The 16884-nt window shown below is 40.6% G+C and overlaps 2 protein-coding genes across 2 annotated transcripts; both read left to right on the top strand.

Moving 5' to 3' along the window:
* The first annotated feature begins 228 nt into the window (after positions 1-228).
* On the top strand, positions 229-2255 carry LOC131447352 (ictacalcin-like). The gene is made up of 3 exons (XM_058619092.1): positions 229-371; positions 1583-1728; positions 1950-2255. The coding sequence occupies exons 2-3, from the start codon at positions 1591-1593 to the stop codon at positions 2091-2093; spliced, it is 282 nt and encodes a 93-aa protein (XP_058475075.1). The 5' UTR covers positions 229-371; positions 1583-1590; the 3' UTR covers positions 2094-2255.
* A 1488-nt stretch (positions 2256-3743) lies between these two features.
* On the top strand, positions 3744-15673 carry snx27a (sorting nexin 27a). Its single transcript, XM_058619168.1, has 13 exons — positions 3744-4176; positions 6587-6812; positions 7037-7229; positions 7623-7687; positions 7841-7945; positions 8236-8314; positions 8628-8791; positions 10109-10198; positions 11261-11410; positions 11921-12049; positions 12287-12346; positions 12479-12527; positions 13261-15673. The coding sequence occupies exons 1-13, from the start codon at positions 3866-3868 to the stop codon at positions 13329-13331; spliced, it is 1692 nt and encodes a 563-aa protein (XP_058475151.1). The 5' UTR covers positions 3744-3865; the 3' UTR covers positions 13332-15673.
* Positions 15674-16884: the final 1211 nt, after the last annotated feature.

The raw sequence follows: 16884 nt of genomic DNA, 5'->3' as shown, positions 1-16884 counted from the left end.
GGAAGCTTGAGCTTTTATCTCATCTTATCAACTTCCACTGACATTCTGAGAAAATGTCAACTTAAACAAAGTGTATTATTTGAATGAATCTAACTGGAGGTAACAAATGAAAAAGTATAATGCCCCTTTCCTGAAATAAAATAACTTTTGACTATTTTAATTACTGCAAACAGTCTGTTTTGTGGAGGAAAAAACAACAGCAACTAACAGGAGATCTAAAATCTGGGCAGGCATGGATTAAGATCAAAGACTAAAGGCGGAGGAAGAATGGGAGTGGTGACATATAAAGCATCCTCTGCATCCATTTCCTCGTCACTCCATCTCCTCCAAGACTGACTTTCACTCGCTGATCTGCTTAAATCTCGTCGGTGGTGAGTAAAAAATGCAAACAATGCTGTTGTTTTGTTGGTTAACTGTGTGGAATTCAACGACTCGGTTCACATTTTCATTAACTACCAGCTCTGTAAATATTTTAAGGCTGATATTTTCATTGCAAACTGTGCAAAGTGGAAACAGTCACTGGACATTACACAACCATGGCAGTGAAGTTAACAGGACTTTAACTGGTCCAGTGCACATTTAAAAGTGGGCACCAACCTTTTTCTTACTTTACAACAACATAACAGTATCAGTATCAGTGAAAGGGCTTTTCCCTTTGTGCGCTTATCCTTTACGATTTTCCCTTAAAAACCCTCTGAGGCCACAAGATCCTCAGCTTACTGCACCGCAGGGAAAGAGCAGCATCGTGTGAGTCAAAAGGCAACCACAACTCTCTTGGGTTCATGTGGAAACAAACACTTTTCAGACATATGGCATTAACAAAACAGATATCTGACATCACTACTGGGACTTAACTCAAGCCTCAACCTGCTTCTTTACCTGGTTCAGCTTAGTTACCTGGAAGAGAGTCACATGTTGCCATAGCAATATTCTATGTCACTTTGTAAAGGCGCTGCAGTGTTAGAGACCAGTGACATGGGGAAATGTTAATGGTTGCGCCCCGGTGGAAAGCCAGCGTTTATTTTTAACCAGCCTCATGGAAATCTCAGAGGAAAAACACGGACAGGGACAAAGGCAATGATGTCAGCTACTCCTTGATGCTTGCAAGAAAGGGATTCATTAATATGTGTTCCTCGACCCATATTCTGTTTTTATAATTACACAATATTAATTAGCTAATGTAGCCATTTAAACAAGAGAGAGAAAAAACAATTCCAGTGTTTTATGAACAGATAAATAACCAGTTACCAGATTTGAAAAAAACTAAAACATTATTCACTAAATACAATTAATGAATGTATTTAATTTTACCAATCACCCATTAAGCTGCATGTATAAAAGATATTTTGCCTCTGTATAAAAGATATGGAGCCACTGCAGCTTTAAACGAGGGCATCATTCTGTAGCAACGTACTCACTTAATTCATCTCAGTTTAGAAAATATAGAGTGTAAGCTTGATTTAAACTTGAATTCTCCTTAATCAACATTCTGATGTCAGCACAAACAAGACAGGGATGCTAGGGGAAATGACAAAGAGTCATCGTTTAACTCTCTTCTTCTTTTTCTGTCTTCCTACACCAGCTACCAACATGTCTGACATCCAGGAGGCCATGGCTCTTCTCATAAAATCCTTTGACAAATATTCAAGAAAGGAAGGGGACACTAACACTCTGAATAAGGCAGAGCTGAAGGAGCTGCTTGAGAATGAACTTGGATCCTTGCTGGGGGTGAGTGCTTTCTGGCCTCTCACTATCTCAGCCCTGCACACTCAAAATAAGACATCAACACACTGGTTTACATGTTTAAGTGGTGAATGCATTCATATTACAGTGTGGTTTATGCATCTGGTTGTGCACAAATCAAGTGACAGTTTAATGGTGACGCTGAAATGTTCTTCATGCCAGTCGGGCCACAGGTTTGCAAAACAAAATGTTTCTTATATCTGCAGAAAGCCAATGACAAGGCAGCACTAGACCGCATCTTCGGTGAGCTGGACAGAAACAAGGACAACAGTGTGGACTTCGGCGAATTTGTCACCTTGGTGTGCTGCCTCACTCAAATGTGCCACGACTACTTTGTGAAGAAAAAGTGATCCAAGCGCCATCCAGTGGTCATCACACAGAGGAACAAGCGCAACAGTTTCTCTCTTTTCAGCTGTTCTGATAAAGGCATACATATCTACTACTGCTTGAATGCACTAAAATACATGTAGTATATTGCAAAATCAAATAAACGCTGTCTTTCTTGTTTGAAACATTGTTGTTATTGTACAATTGCACACCATGATCCCTTACCTTTTTTCCTTGAAGCCCCCCTTGCTTGTGTCCAGGACAAACCAACCCCACCCCCCCCCCCCCCCCCAGACGCACCCATGTCCAGGGCGTGGACACAAAAAAGAATAAAGTAAAAACTTTAGGTTTTTGTTCCTATTCTCACAGTGTGTATAGATAAAAACTCCTGTGCTTCCGTTGAATCAAAACCAAGGTATTGCCTTGTTTTCTTTTTTTGATCCCGGTAAGTCTTTGGTACTTTTACGTTTCTCACTCAACAGGAACGTGATCAGGACAAATAGGTTAATAAATTAAAAGGTGGACCAAACAAATGATAGTTTTTATTTGGATGATACTGACTTCTGATTATTAAGTAGAGTGTCTGATTGGGATGCACAAATATAATTATATTAACCCTTACAAACTCAGAGCAGTCAAAGCTCTGTGCCCCCCCTTCTTGAATATTAGTAGCTTGAATATTACTTTTCTTTGTATACACTGCTGCTTCTACTACCTGCTTTTGTGTCTGTGGTGTGTTGACAACTTTATAGCTTTACCATCAATATAATTTGACAATAATGCATTTAGGCAAAAAGGAGTATTCCTAAGTCTCAAAGGACAGATCGCATGCAAGCAATTACAATTACATCCCTACTCTCTAAATTATAGTATTAATCTGCACCTCTTTTGCATGATTGTTCATTCCTGCTTGAATGGGTTTCGTGACATAATACGATCAAAATCATATGTCACAGGGCAAATGAGTCTGACAGAGGGCGACAGAGACAGAGGGAGGCCAAGCAAATGTAAATGGAATATAGGGCAAATCTTTACGACAACCGTGGTTCTCAAACTGTGGTACGTGTACCACCAGTGGTACGTGGGCTTCCTCTGGTGGTAATTGGAGGAAAATCAGGAATACTGTTCTACTGTAGGGTATGTGAATGGAGCGGAGTGTGTAGAAAATAAAAAAATAAAAAATAAATTAAATAATAATAATAGTAGTCACCTTATCGTATCTATACCAGTGTGCGAAGTATATGAGAGGAACAGGAGGATGCAAATTACATTATTGGGAATAAATCTGCCTTGTGTAAAAAGTCTGTAGCTGACTTTGCTAGGCCTGTATACACCACTGTATTTCAACATTGGTGATAATGATGTTATTCCAATATTTTCACAGGTGGTACTGTATAAAAAGTTTGAGAACCACTGTTTTAGATGTCACTTAGATGTTCCTACAACATTCCATGACATAGACAGATAAAATGAAAAATGTATAAAGTCGTGAATAGGTTTGCTAGTGTAAAGGAAAACTAAATAATAATAAATAAATAAAAAAAACACAAACATAACAAACAAACAAACAAACAGTTGTTGATGACGCCAGAGCCCTTTAATATGACGGCTCTGGGTGACGCCTCCGGGAAGTCACGTTGTGTGGACGCGTCTCGTGACACTTTTTGTGGGCGGGTTATCAACAACAGAGTCGGTCTGTGGAGCTAACGTTATTGAGGGACAGAGCCTGTGAGTGTTGTTTTGAATTCGCCAGGAGACACCGACTGCAGGAGGGGGGTCAGGGTCTGTGGATAAGATGGCGGATGTAGGAGACGATGAAACTCGGCCGGCTGTCCCTTCGACATCCCGTAATGGTCCGGCCGTCGGCTCGTCGACAGGCATCGCGGGCCAGAACGCAGCTATAGTCGCGTCAGGTCCACGGATGGTGAGGATCGTTAAGTCGGAGTCTGGATACGGGTTCAATGTTCGCGGTCAAGTGAGTGAAGGTGGACAGCTACGGAGCATAAACGGGGAACTGTACGCTCCTCTTCAGCATGTCAGCGCTGTGTTGCCCGGAGGTGCCGCGGACCGAGCTGGAATTGCAAAGGGTGACCGAATTCTCGAAGTGTAAGTTTATTTCTATTCCTACAATAAAGCCGAGGGGGTAGCACGTAGGCTAGCTATAGCCCCTGTGGATCTAGATGGAAGCATCTATTAACGGTAGCTTTCCTCAGTTTCCAACAAACCTTTGCCGTTCACATAGCTAACTAGTGATACGTGCCGTGTCAGAACGTTTACCCGACCTGTATGGAGGTGTAACTTTACAAAGCTAATGCTAGTGGTTTACTTAGAAGGCTAACTAGCTTACATAAGTAAGACATCAGGCTGTGCATGTTGATTAGCTTTAGCTAGCTATCACACAGGTTGCTAACGCCGTGTTCAGTCAGCCTTTTGCGTAACGCACTGCTTCAGCGTAGTTGTGAGGGCGAAGTTAAATACCAAAAACTTTATATTGGTATGTACTCAGCTGTTTATTTCGACCCTGCTTGAACACAGTGTTGTCCTTCAAATTTAGCATCGTATGGCGCGAGTGCTTGACAGGCTAGTCTGAATGGCCTCACTGTTTACATGGGACAGTTCTGAGTGCTGACCATTGTTGTCTATTATTATCACTACCTGTCATTGACTGGTATCGCATTGTATTGAATTAATTTTGACTCGCCAAACCCTTCCAGTCACATCTGTTAGCCTGTCAGAGTTTTAGATGAAAATAACTTCATCTCAAGGTTGCTTTCTATCCATTGAAATATGTAATAGAGTAAAGAGAAATAATGTCCCAGTTGAGCCTCCATACGTTCATATTGTACATCTAAACGTTGAATACTGCATGAATAAGAAAAACTATTACTGATACAGCCTTTGTAGCCAATACTGCAGGGAGGTCTCAGTGTTTCTGAGATCCATTTGAATTTCTGGCTAAAGTACGTGCTGATTTGATCAGTGAAACCTTGACCAGATGTAAGATAAAAAAAAAACAGTGGAGAAGTGAAACGTAAAACAAGGAACAATAACCCAACTTTAAGTTTCTCAGCCTGTGTATTCTCAGTTTTAACTCTCTTAAGTGCTCTCTGGTCATATGACAGGACATTGTCTTGTCATGCAACTTATTAACCAGCTTGACAGTTTCCCTAAAACACAAAGCAATCATCTGGTGAAGTATGTGATGTCAGCATTTTAGTTTTATGAACAGGGGCAGTTAACAAACAGTTGACTTGTGACTTAGTTTTGTATTATTCCTTGACTGCCTCGCCAATCCCTGAGTATAATTTGGATGGAAATACGCAAATTCCCAGTAAAATAAAAATAAAATTGAACGGTCTTGCTGTGCTTGGTCCTCACAACACTCACTAGTAATTGATACTGAAAAATAAAGTTGTTGCTTTATTTTTATTTGGCCTAATTCACCAATTCCTCTTTGTTGCTTATCAGTAACCGAGACACCTTTCGGTTTCTGTATAGCCATGTTTCTGCTTAGTATGATGATTGTATCATAGTGGTGTTGAGGCCAAAATCATTCCTCTTATCTTCATCTCCCACCTTTGATTATGCTTCTTTAGAGATCAATGCTGTCACATTGATCTCCTTTCTCACAATGCTCTGCTCTGCTCTCATATCCTGTTTATTTAGTTTTTTCACTGGACACTCTACCTATTTGATTATCTTTCACACTACACAGACACGTTCATCAACAGTAATGAAAGGGTGGCATATAGTGGACACTAGATCTATGCTTGTGCTCTTGCTTGCTCCCTGGTTCCATTTGTGTCCCTCCCGCAGTTTCTCATTTGAAGATTAACTGAGACACCTGATGTTGGTGCCATCTGGCCACAGCAATGCCAAGAAGAGAGGTGTCTCGCTCAGCACTAAAGGAAAGGGAGACATTAGAGCTGACCAATATGTAGCATTCCTCCTGACATTGTGTATATCAATGCAAGATACATTATAAAACATTACATCATTTTGATAAGACAAATAACAAGTTGATGTAATTTGTGACATTAATACAGTATTTTATAGTCTTGTAAGTGACTAAAGAGTCTGGAGATGCACAAGTTTCCATCACTGCCAAATATTTACCAAATCTAGTGAATTCCTTATTGACTGTGACATTACCATTGTGACCTAAATGCAATTTCGCAATCAGTCACAAAAAATCCAGTGTTTCTGCTATCACTAGTTAATTCCTCCACAACAGGTCAACAATCTGTGACACAGTTTGACCTCAGGTTACCTTGCATAAAAGTGAATGTGCTCTGTATTTAAATGAGGGGAAAAATACCCTAAGATTTAAAAGGAAAGTATTAAGTATGTATGCTTCATACACTTCATACCATGCTAGCACGATTTATGTCCAGTCAAGCTCTACTTGATCTGTTTTGCTTGGTATTTCAGGAATGTGCATGCCGATACTTAAACTGATCATGTGAAAAAGAAGTCACTTCTATTGCATATTTCTCTTGCTCTCACTTTCTTTTAGTAATGGGGTGAGTGTGGAAGGTGCCACCCATAAGCAGGTTGTAGACCTGATCCGTGCTGGAGAAAAGGAGCTCGTCCTGGCTGTGCTTTCAGTCCCAGCTCAGGAGGCTGATGGATTGGAAGGAGGAGAGGATGTCCAACCCAACTATGACTACAGTGACAAGCAGGCCGTGCCCATTTCAGTTCCCACATACAAACATGTAGAACAGCACTCGGAGAGGTTTGTGGTGAGTGCTCATTTGTTACTTCTAATATTTTCATTTTTGAAATAGCCACTTCTGGCTAACCTGGAAGTTTCTCCCATATATGTAGGAAATATTTGTTGTTTATACACAGTTAATAAAGCCTGTTTTTTCTTGTGTTAGTGTAAAAATGCAACTGTAATATGATGGAAACCTTTCACCCTTTCTGTAGTTTCTAATGCCTTTCTGTTTTGCGTCAATGCATGTAGGTGTACAATGTGTACATGTCGGGTAGACAGCTTTGCTCTAAGCGCTACAGAGAGTTTGCCATCCTGAACCAGAACCTAAAGAGGGAGTTTTCCAACTTCAATTTTCCAAAGCTTCCTGGGAAATGGCCCTTCTCCCTCTCTGAACAGCAACTGGATGCTCGTCGTAGAGGCCTGGAGGAATATCTTGAGAGAGGTAGGCTGAATGTCAAAAAAACTGCCTGTGTTGATCTTCAGCTAGGACCAATGCAAAATGCCTTTCTGTCACCAATCCATATATCAGTAAAGAAGAATTACAACTTCATCGTCAAAGGGTGAGGTTCAAGTACAAAAAAGAGTTAAGACCCACCAAAATCTAGAGTAGTCATACCATAATAAAGACAGAATAATGAAGTGTATGCATGCATTTTGTTAGAATAGAAAAAAAGCAGGGAATTGTCTCTGGTCACTTTTTCACTTTGCATAGAAAATACAGCAAATCTCAACACAAAACACAGGCAAAGTGACATTTAGCCATCCATTGTTCATTTAATTTATTTTGACCACCCCACCCCCCGTCTCCTTTTTCTCCATCCTTGTTTGTCTCTAGTTTGCTCTGTGCGGGTAATTGGGGAGAGTGACATCATGCAGGAGTTTCTCTCTGAATCAGATGAAGTAAGTTCCTTTTTTTTGTTTTTTTTTAACTGTTCTCAGATGTACGTCTCTAGATTTACTCATCTATTTCAGTTTAACAGGTGTCGTTAATTAACTGTTGCAGCTTGTGTTGCTCTAGAGCTCTTCTTGTAATATTTTTGGTTTGCTTTGCAGAATTACAATGGAGTGACGGACGTAGAGCTGCGAATAGCCCTGCCCGATAAGACCACCATCTCTGTCAGAGTCCGCAAGAATAGCACCACAGACCAGGTGTATCAGGTAAGACCATGTGACATCTGCTGGAATGGTGCTGTCACACAGCTGCAGTGTATCTTACAGGTTATTGCCCATTTATTTGGGCATGTGAATTGGGCTTTACATTCAATTAGCCATAAGTGTGACACTTAAATTAATGAATGTTCTCTCATCTTGCTGTACAACAAGTGTACCTACATGTAGGAAAAATATTTCATGCAACATTGGTAGATTTACTTTGTTATGATGTATAAACTAAATTTCCAAAGAGGCTTTTTCCTTAGATAACTAACTTTGTATTATTTTTTCTTTAGGCATTAGTGATGAAGGTTGGAATGGACAGTATTATGGCGAGCTACTTTGCACTTTTTGAAGTCATCAACCATTCCTTTGGTAAGAATTGTGTATATTTCATGTTTATGAAAGCTTGAGACTGAAATAGAACCATGGTCATGTGTTAAATTTAAAATCCCTCTCTGAACTGACTTTTTCATGTGACCAGTAAATAAAGATGAGATGATAGAGATGATCTAAATAAAGACCTACTGTGTATATACTCCCATTTGTTTAACCAAATGTGCCTTGGGGTTTGTATGCAGTTTTGGACAGCAAGGGTATTTTTGTACAGGTTATTATGAAACTTCTGTTAATGATAAAATACCACCTCTGCACTCTTTGTACACTGTTATTCTGTTTTTTGTTGCAGTACGAAAGCTGGCGCCTAATGAGTTTCCCCACAAGCTTTATGTGCAGAACTACACGTCAGCAGTGCCGGGGACTTGCTTGGCGCTCCGCAAATGGTTGTTTAGCTTCCAGGAGGAGGAGTTACTCAGAGACAATCCGCTGGCGCTGCATTACTGCTTTCACCAGGTAATAACAATAATCGAATCCTGTCTTACATGCACTCAAGGGAATCTCATCTTCTGGGGGTTTTCTCTCCAGAAGTTTGTGTAGTACTGAGTTCAAACATAGTGTTGCACATTTTAGCATGGATCAGTAATCAAGAAAATGAACTGTATATTGTGTGTACAGTTAATGACTCATGCTGGTCAGTCGCACAGTCTTGCAGATCTCTGTCTAGTTACAGTGGCCTTGAATAGAATAGAAACATTTTGTATCACTGTACAGTACAATGTCATTATTTAAGAATAAGAGCAACTGCTTCTGTGGCCATCATTATTATTAGCATTGTCTCCAAATTGAATTAGACCACATGTAATCATTTCAGATATATTCTTTAGTAAGTCTAATTTTCCAACATATTTTGTCATTACAAAGCTCAGAGGTATATTAATTCTTGCCTGCTGGGACTGCTGGCAAATAACTGTTATCTATCTGTTTTTATGATGGTTATAGACACAGCCGTCTGTGTGTATCTGCAACTGATACTACTAAGTCAACTGAAACCCTCGTATCTGCTTATATAAGTCGTATCCTAAACAAAACATGAAGCAAATTACATGGTGAATGTGAAGCAAATGGTCTTTTGTTTGAAAGCCCATCACTAGTGTACTAAATCAGGAAACCAAGGAAACTTGATATTCAACAAGCCAGTGGAAATGTTCCAATCTTAAAGTATAAATGGAGTAAAAAAGAGGAATAGAATCTTCTTATGCAAATGCACTAAAAATAGCTGTAGCACGGACAGCAGCCTACAGGCTGCAAGCCGTCCAATGAAGGTCACTACCTTAAGCCTTTTATGCACGTAAGGTTCAGAGGTGATGCATTAAAGCAATTTTTGTTGGTACCGTCAACACCTGTCTGCACTAATATTCCTGCCAAACATGAGAACAAACCTGTCCAGAATACTAAAATCTGCAATAAAAAAAACTGTGGCTTTGGTCACACTATCAATATCTGGCTTCAGCTGCTATGTTGTGGACCAGACAACTAATTAGTTGGGTGTAAAACATGTCGTTAGACACACTTAATGTGATTATTGTAGGTTCATTATGAAACTGTCACAAAGTCTGGTCCAGGCAATTACTGGTAAATACGGGTCACATTGTTTTCATAGTCATTTGAAATGTTTCGTAATGAGAATACCAGTTAGAGCTTCTGTGAAATGCACACAAGAGAGTGTAGCTATAAATAGTTGAACTCAGCTCCACAAATATCTGTTAAATAGTGTTGTGTCTCTTGATGCCATGCTCACCTGCCCTTCTACCTCACCCCCTGTTTGTCTAGGCACTGGATGATGTGAAGAAGGGATTCATAAAAACAGAGGACAAATCCTACCAGCTGCAGAAACTGGCAGAGCAACGCAAGATGGCCACGGTCAGTCCCACAAACCAGTCTTTGTTTGGGAGGGGGATTGGGATGACTCACTGACCGGTGCCATCACCAAAACATAACCAAATACACATAGACAGAAAGGTCGGATATCCTTTCACAATACGTGTCTGGATGTTATTGACAAAAGTGAAGCTGTGGGTTTATATATTTTTTTTGTAGAACTTGAACTGAACTCCTGTACATGTGTTTCAGTGAGCTGACTGTCAACAAAATCTAAATTTGCATGAAATAAACACAGCAACACAATGAATCCATTGGGATAAAAAGAAATATTACCATTCAATGCTTTGCATCTGGTATCCAATTAATTATTATTATTTTTTTTTTTTTTTTTTAAAACACAGTCACAATACAAAGCAATATTGTTTTCCTTTTTGTGCTCTATGATACAATGCTAATCCAGTTTTGACATCTTGACAGTCATCCTTTTGTGATTTTGAACATGTGGTGACTTTACACAGATGTTGCCATTTGGAGGTTTTCTGACATTTTAGAAGTTTTTGAATTACATACTATATTTCTCACACATCAGGTGGGACTGCACAGTTTCTTAAGTAGTGGTTGTGAAATATTCGGTTCCTTTTTATCTCAGTGTTGAAATATAATAGTTGCTCCCACTAATCTTAAGGAAATGCATGTACAATGTTTTTTCAACATTATTGCTGCCCCGTGGACTTGGTTGTTATATTATGTACATATATACTGTATACACATTAAAATGTTCAAAGGCAGTGTGACCAAAATAAATTAAATAAAATGTTCTTAAATTTGCATCACAGATAACCACTGCATTTTATGACAGCAACTGCCAATTAGGATTTGAAGCACATTACTCTTAATGTTTGTGCTTTTTCTCTAGTTATTTGCCTTGTCTTTAGGGGCCTCGATAAATCTGCTATAATTAGCACAACGGTATAGTTAGTGAGGTAGGTGACAACTCTGGTGAGGCATATACAGTACCTGGGTTTATAGTAATTGGACCTTAATCTTCTGCTGCTCACAGTTCAGTTGTCTAATTTGTGCTCTGTAATACTTGTCTTTTAGTACCTGAGCCTGTTGCGGACATGTGAAGGCTACAATGAGGTGGTGTTTCCTCACTGCTCCTGTGACTCCAGAAGGAAGGGACATGTCATCACAGCCATCAGCATCAATCACTTCAAGCTACATGCTTGCACGGAGGACGGCACACTGGAGGTTTGTCCACGTTAGTTTGAGGCAACTGCTATAACTCTAGCGTTATAGCAGTGTTTAGCTCTTGTGTTACCCACTGACACCCCCTTGCTGTATACAGGAAGGGAGTCATTTTATGACGAGGCAGACGGAGCCAATGTCAACAGTAAAATAACAAAAAGATAAAGACATGCCCAAGAAAAGTGGATTATACTGCTCAAAAATCTTTAATAGTTGGATGGGATATATGCTTCTTTCTCTGGTGTTTATTCATAAATGCTTCTTCAGCCAGGTCTGATAGTATTGCTTGACAGCACCTGTATTTAGATGAAGGACACAGCAAACAAGTACAGTAACATTGTTCCTGTTCACAAAGACCAAACAGAGGCAGAACTGGAGCTTCAGTGTCTTTACTGTTTCTTGCAAAACAAAAACAAAATCCTAAATAGATGAACTGTGACTCAAACTTAAACATTTCCAGTGTGTCGTGTGCGCATGGAGCTCACCCCACTGTCATCTCTGTCTCTGCCTTAGAATCAGGTGATCGCTTTTGAGTGGGGAGAGATGCAGCGCTGGGACACCGACGAGGAGGGCATGGCTTTCTGCTTCGAGTACGCTAGAGGAGAGAAGAAACCTCGCTGGGTCAAAATCTTTACTCCATATGTGAGTCTACATGCATTGTCATGTGATGTGATTGTTATTTCATATTTATTTAAATCCACATGACAGAAACGAGACAAAAATATAATTAACAATGGGGATGGAGAAATAGTGGGTTTGAGGAATACTTTTAGTTTACAATTTAGTTTATCTGATCCTGTAATCTTTAAAAGAGCCTATAAATGGATGTCATGTGTATTGTATGACTGAATAACAATTCTGCTTTTTTTTCCCTCCCAGTTTAACTACATGCACGAGTGTTTTGAGCGGGTCTTTTGTGAGCTGAAGTGGAGGAAACAGGTAAGGACCACTCCTTTCCTCTGTCATTCTGGGAAGCCCATGATTCCATGCCAAGTTTGAAACTGTACACTTTATCCCCTGGTGACATTTTTCTTTAGATACTGTAAGCCAATGACCTGTTTTTGTGATTAGGTTGAGGAAGAGGCATCTGACAAAGACAACAAAAACTGCAGTAACAATGGTAAGTGAGACATTTTTTGTTTGTTTGTTTTTTTTTAACGCCAGTACAAACTAGAAGCACCAAACCTTAAGGGTCTGTGGCTTTTATGTAGGAAAAACCATGAAGAAATATGTATTCAGATGTGATCATAAAGAGCATTTCAAATGACGGCACCGATAAAGCTTTATTAATTATGTACACATTTCCTGACTGGCAAAAATTGAAAGGGCAAGAAGAGGATTTCAGAGACGATATCCTAACTCCCTTGATTCTTTTGTTAAAGGCCACAATATAGTAGTTGGTAACTTCCATTCATTGACACTGAATTACAGCAGAGACGTGCTCTTCTGTCACCACTATTAAATCGGAACTGGAACCGTAATGGGAACTGAACAAAGAGGAGAAACATTTTATAGACATTTAACTGCAGCTTCACAGAGTACTTAACTTGATAGAGTAAAGTCTCGCACAGTGGTATTGAGTTGCTGAGAGGAGACCCATCCTGCTGGGTGAAAAATAAATATTCATATGAAATGCACATTGAGACATATGACTCACAGTCAGTGTCACTGGGGAAAGAGTTTAAACTATTTGCCTCATGAGAGACGGAACAAGAAGAACAAAGCAGGTTTGAGGATAAACGACGTATGAGGATTCCCTACAACTGTCCCTACAGAGGGACAGTTGTAGGGAATCCGATGATAAGTCACATGATCATTGAGCCTTGTTTCCCTGAAATCACTCTCTGTTCCAGAGTTTCTGCCTCCATTGGAGACACAGCAAAAAGGATGGCGCCACCTAGGGGGGGAGATTGCAACGTCTTAAAACCACGGGTCACCACTCGAAACTACAACTGGTCCACTCGCATCATTACAGCCACCCCAGAGAGCGCCCATCAACAAACAAAGAACCGAGCGACAGAACTGACACAGTCCATGCCCCGAAAACTGGAAATGACCAAATTTGGGAAATTGGAAAAGTGACACTTAACCAAACCCAGGGATACACACACAACAAGAAGAGCAATGAAGGAAGATAAACAAAAGCCAGCTTTCATTTCATTCACTTGATCTCCATAGTGTGTCTGTTCTCCTCCATACAATTACCCTGTGATGTGGCTGGACACGAGCCAATTCCCGCATCACTGGTTGAGATGTAACGCATATCTGCAGCACGTGACCGGTCAGCGTGACCACAGCAAGGCAGCAGCATTTGCTCTAAGGAACTTGACGAGGGAGCTGACGTCTGGGGTGGGATCCCCGACGCAACGCGATCGACCCAAGCCGAGGCCAGAACCAGAGCTTTCATCTGCAGAACCGAGCTCTGGCGATGGAACACAACGGGACAGAAAAACAAACTCCTGTCGGTTAGTGACGAAAAAGAAGAAGAAGAAGAAGAAGGCAAAATAATGCTTTACACTGATGCTGGATTCTAACACAAAAATAATGTTTTCTATCTGTGAGGTTAAACTTTTTTTTGTCTTTGTCTGCAAATGTAACTAACTGAAAACTGACGTGAGGGGACTTCTAATTATATGTGCGTTTAACGCTCTTCTGATCAAATAGATACATTTATGGCCAATGATAATTGGTTTGTCCATCTAACACAGTGAAACACTAATTGACTTACGTCCTAGCTGCTCCTACTAATCTCCATTTACCATGTCTTGTGGTCAAAGCTATGCTACTGGAGAGAGATGTCTGTTGACGGTCAGTATGGTCAGGCTTTCTTCTTCTCAGAGTTGATGGTCCAAAGCCTTTGACCATTTAAACATGACACTTGTTCTACACAAGGAATCTGACCCACAGGCTTTGAATACAAGGACAGGACAGGAGTGGCTCTGAGTGTGTGCGTGTGTGTTGAGCTGCTGTTTTGTGAACTGACAGCAGGGGGCAGCAGAGTGTAAGACAGATGTCGTCGTGGGTTTTGAAGAAATTGAAATCTTCCTAAAGAGTGCACCCTTGGGCTCTGTAACTCACCTGGAAATATTCCTCCTCTGCAGTTTGTCCATTAACCATATCAGGAGGACAGATGGTGTGTGTGTGTGTGCGTGTGTGTGTGTGTGTAAGTTCAGATGGTGCATGAAGTTGTGTGACTGCCTTCACTGTCATCAGTGGAAAGAGCAGTGCAGACAGCTGTCCGCGTCTTAGAAAGTGATTCAGTATTAGCTGTGTGTATATGTACATGACATGAAAATATGAATTAGAATTTAGTTGTTTGTTTTTTTTAAAGCATTTATTCCATTTCCTCACAAAGTTAAGATGCAGTTGTGCTTTTCTTTGTTGCCTCTCCTTTGAGCATAAATGATTACACATGAATGAGAGAACTCTGTTTATCCATCAAGGGCGTGTAGTTTATCTTGGCCAAAACATTACTGACTCAGTCTTGTCTTTCACTCACCTTCTGACTGCAAACCAGAAAACCTGAAACGGAGAGGGATTTCTTTTTATTTTTTTTTAATCCACTCCGAATTGTAGAGCAGTTTGACACGTTTGAGTGTTTTTAATTTGTTGTGCAGTGGCGTTCAGCTGTCTGCTCTGTAAGATATATGTGTTTCATACCCAGGTTTAGTCATAATTAGATTGTGGTTGTCTCGCAGCAGACTCCCGTGTGTGTGTGTGTGTGTGTGTGTGTGTGTGTCCTCTGTGTCTATCAGTGACATTGCCGATAAGCTTTTCAAACTCTGATTGGACGTGATTGATGAGTTGTCATTGTGTGGGCCAGTAAATGAAGATGGGGATTTGTGTCTATATGACAGTGGAGATGCCAGACAGATGGAGACAAATACGAGGCATTTTCTATTGTCTGCCTGACGTTCTCACACACACACACACACACACACACACACACATCCTCATCTCCCTGCCACTCTGTTTCAGTTTGACAACATTATTTAGCAGAGCATTGCATGCTATTTTTGATTCCCAGTTTCCTGACAGTCTACAGCAGTACATGGCACACTGAAGTGTCATGATGTATGTTTCACTCACACACCACACATAGATGGTCTTAGATAAGAGCCTGCAATGTGCAAATGGCTGGATGGTCATTTTGACAGCCAAAGTAATAACCAATTTAAAGATGGATGGCAAGAATTAAAGCTGTTCAACCATGTTGTTTTTTTCCCTACAAGCTGTAGAGGCAGAGGAGGTTGTGTGTGTGTGTGTATGTGTGTGTGTGTGTTGGCCTGTCCTGTCCTCTGCTCCTACTCTCTTCAGGTTGTTCTCCCATCTTCACGGGGAGATGCGGTTGCCGTGGCAGCACCACATTGGCTCAACACGCTTATTTTCCTTTCATTCCTGTCAACCGACAGACTCCCTCCTCACAATAATGTATTCAAAACAGTGTTTTTTACCTTTTGATATTTGTTGTGTGTCCCTGTGGCTCGTGCTGCTGTGAATAAGCTTTTAGAGGGCTGATGTGTTTATTTGTTTGTTTTGTTTTTCCCCTTTCGTCTCTTAAAAATATATTTGTGTTTTCGGTTATTCTCGTCTGCTGTAGGTGCCATCTTACGCGGGTTGTCAGTCCCTGGCAGGCGTGCGTGCGTGCGTGCGTGCGTGCGTGCTGTCAGCCATCAGTGAGATAAATAGTAATAGTAGTCATAGTAACTATGGTTTGATGGAAGCAGAAGAGGAGACAGGAATGTCAAGAAGCACGTCTTTGTATGGTTAGCCTGTGTTTGGTGTGCACTGTTCTGTGTTTGCGTGTGACGCGCAGAGCAGGCCGGGCCGAGTAAGAGAGTGATTTTTATGAGAAGAGGTTTGAATTTCACCGAGAACTTTACAGATGACAAGAATGTATGATAGTTGAAATATTGGCGGCAGAAGAATTGAGTAATTTCTCCGTGTGTGAATTGCACGTGAAATTCAAAAAAAAAAAAAAGTTTGCGTTGGCTTCAAGAAAATTCCCATCATCTGCTGTTGCTATAGAAACACATCAGTTTCCTGAGTCTTGTGTGTCAAGTCAACAACATTCAGCGAATGACGTATTTTCCGATTGTTAAAGTTCTGCAGCATTTCACAGGGCTCTTATGTTTGTGTCTGAGGTGTTTATGAGGCTGTGTATTCACTCTGTATTCACTCTGTTTTCACTCTGTTGGTTCAGTCTGACCCCACGGCGTCGATCTCACCATCGGCGCGCGTTGGTGTGGATCTGACGTTTGGGATGCCATGGACTGCTTTTTCATTTCAACCTATGTGTCCTCCCTGTGACTAACGTGAAGGGTGGATGAGAGACTGCTGTTTGAAAAGTGTTAACCTTTTTTGTCCATTGCTTTGAAACACAGGGTTTTCCCACGTCAAGTAGGCAGTGACATGAATTTAAAAAAAAAAAAAAAAGCTACGGCGCATTTGTCTGTCTTTTAAACATGTAAATAGCT

Source organism: Solea solea, chromosome 20 (genome assembly GCF_958295425.1).
Source record: "Solea solea chromosome 20, fSolSol10.1, whole genome shotgun sequence".
In the NCBI taxonomy this organism is placed as follows: domain Eukaryota; kingdom Metazoa; phylum Chordata; class Actinopteri; order Pleuronectiformes; family Soleidae; genus Solea; species Solea solea.
Note: the sequence above shows the minus strand (reverse complement) of the source record. Positions and strands in the feature narration are given on the sequence as shown.

What these genes read in the sequence shown, in the direction of transcription:
- LOC131447352 (XM_058619092.1), top strand. Translation starts at nt 1,591, where the DNA reads ATGTCTGACATCCAGGAGGCCATGGCTCTTCTCATAAAATCCTTTGAC. An exon ending in AACTTGGATCCTTGCTGGGG is followed by an intron (nt 1,729 to 1,949) that starts GTGAGTGCTTTC and finishes TTATATCTGCAG; the next exon opens with AAAGCCAATGACAAGGCAGC.
- snx27a (XM_058619168.1), top strand. Translation starts at nt 3,866, where the DNA reads ATGGCGGATGTAGGAGACGATGAAACTCGGCCGGCTGTCCCTTCGACA. An exon ending in TTCTCTCTGAATCAGATGAA is followed by an intron (nt 7,688 to 7,840) that starts GTAAGTTCCTTT and finishes TTTGCTTTGCAG; the next exon opens with AATTACAATGGAGTGACGGA. An exon ending in AGCAACGCAAGATGGCCACG is followed by an intron (nt 10,199 to 11,260) that starts GTCAGTCCCACA and finishes CTTGTCTTTTAG; the next exon opens with TACCTGAGCCTGTTGCGGAC.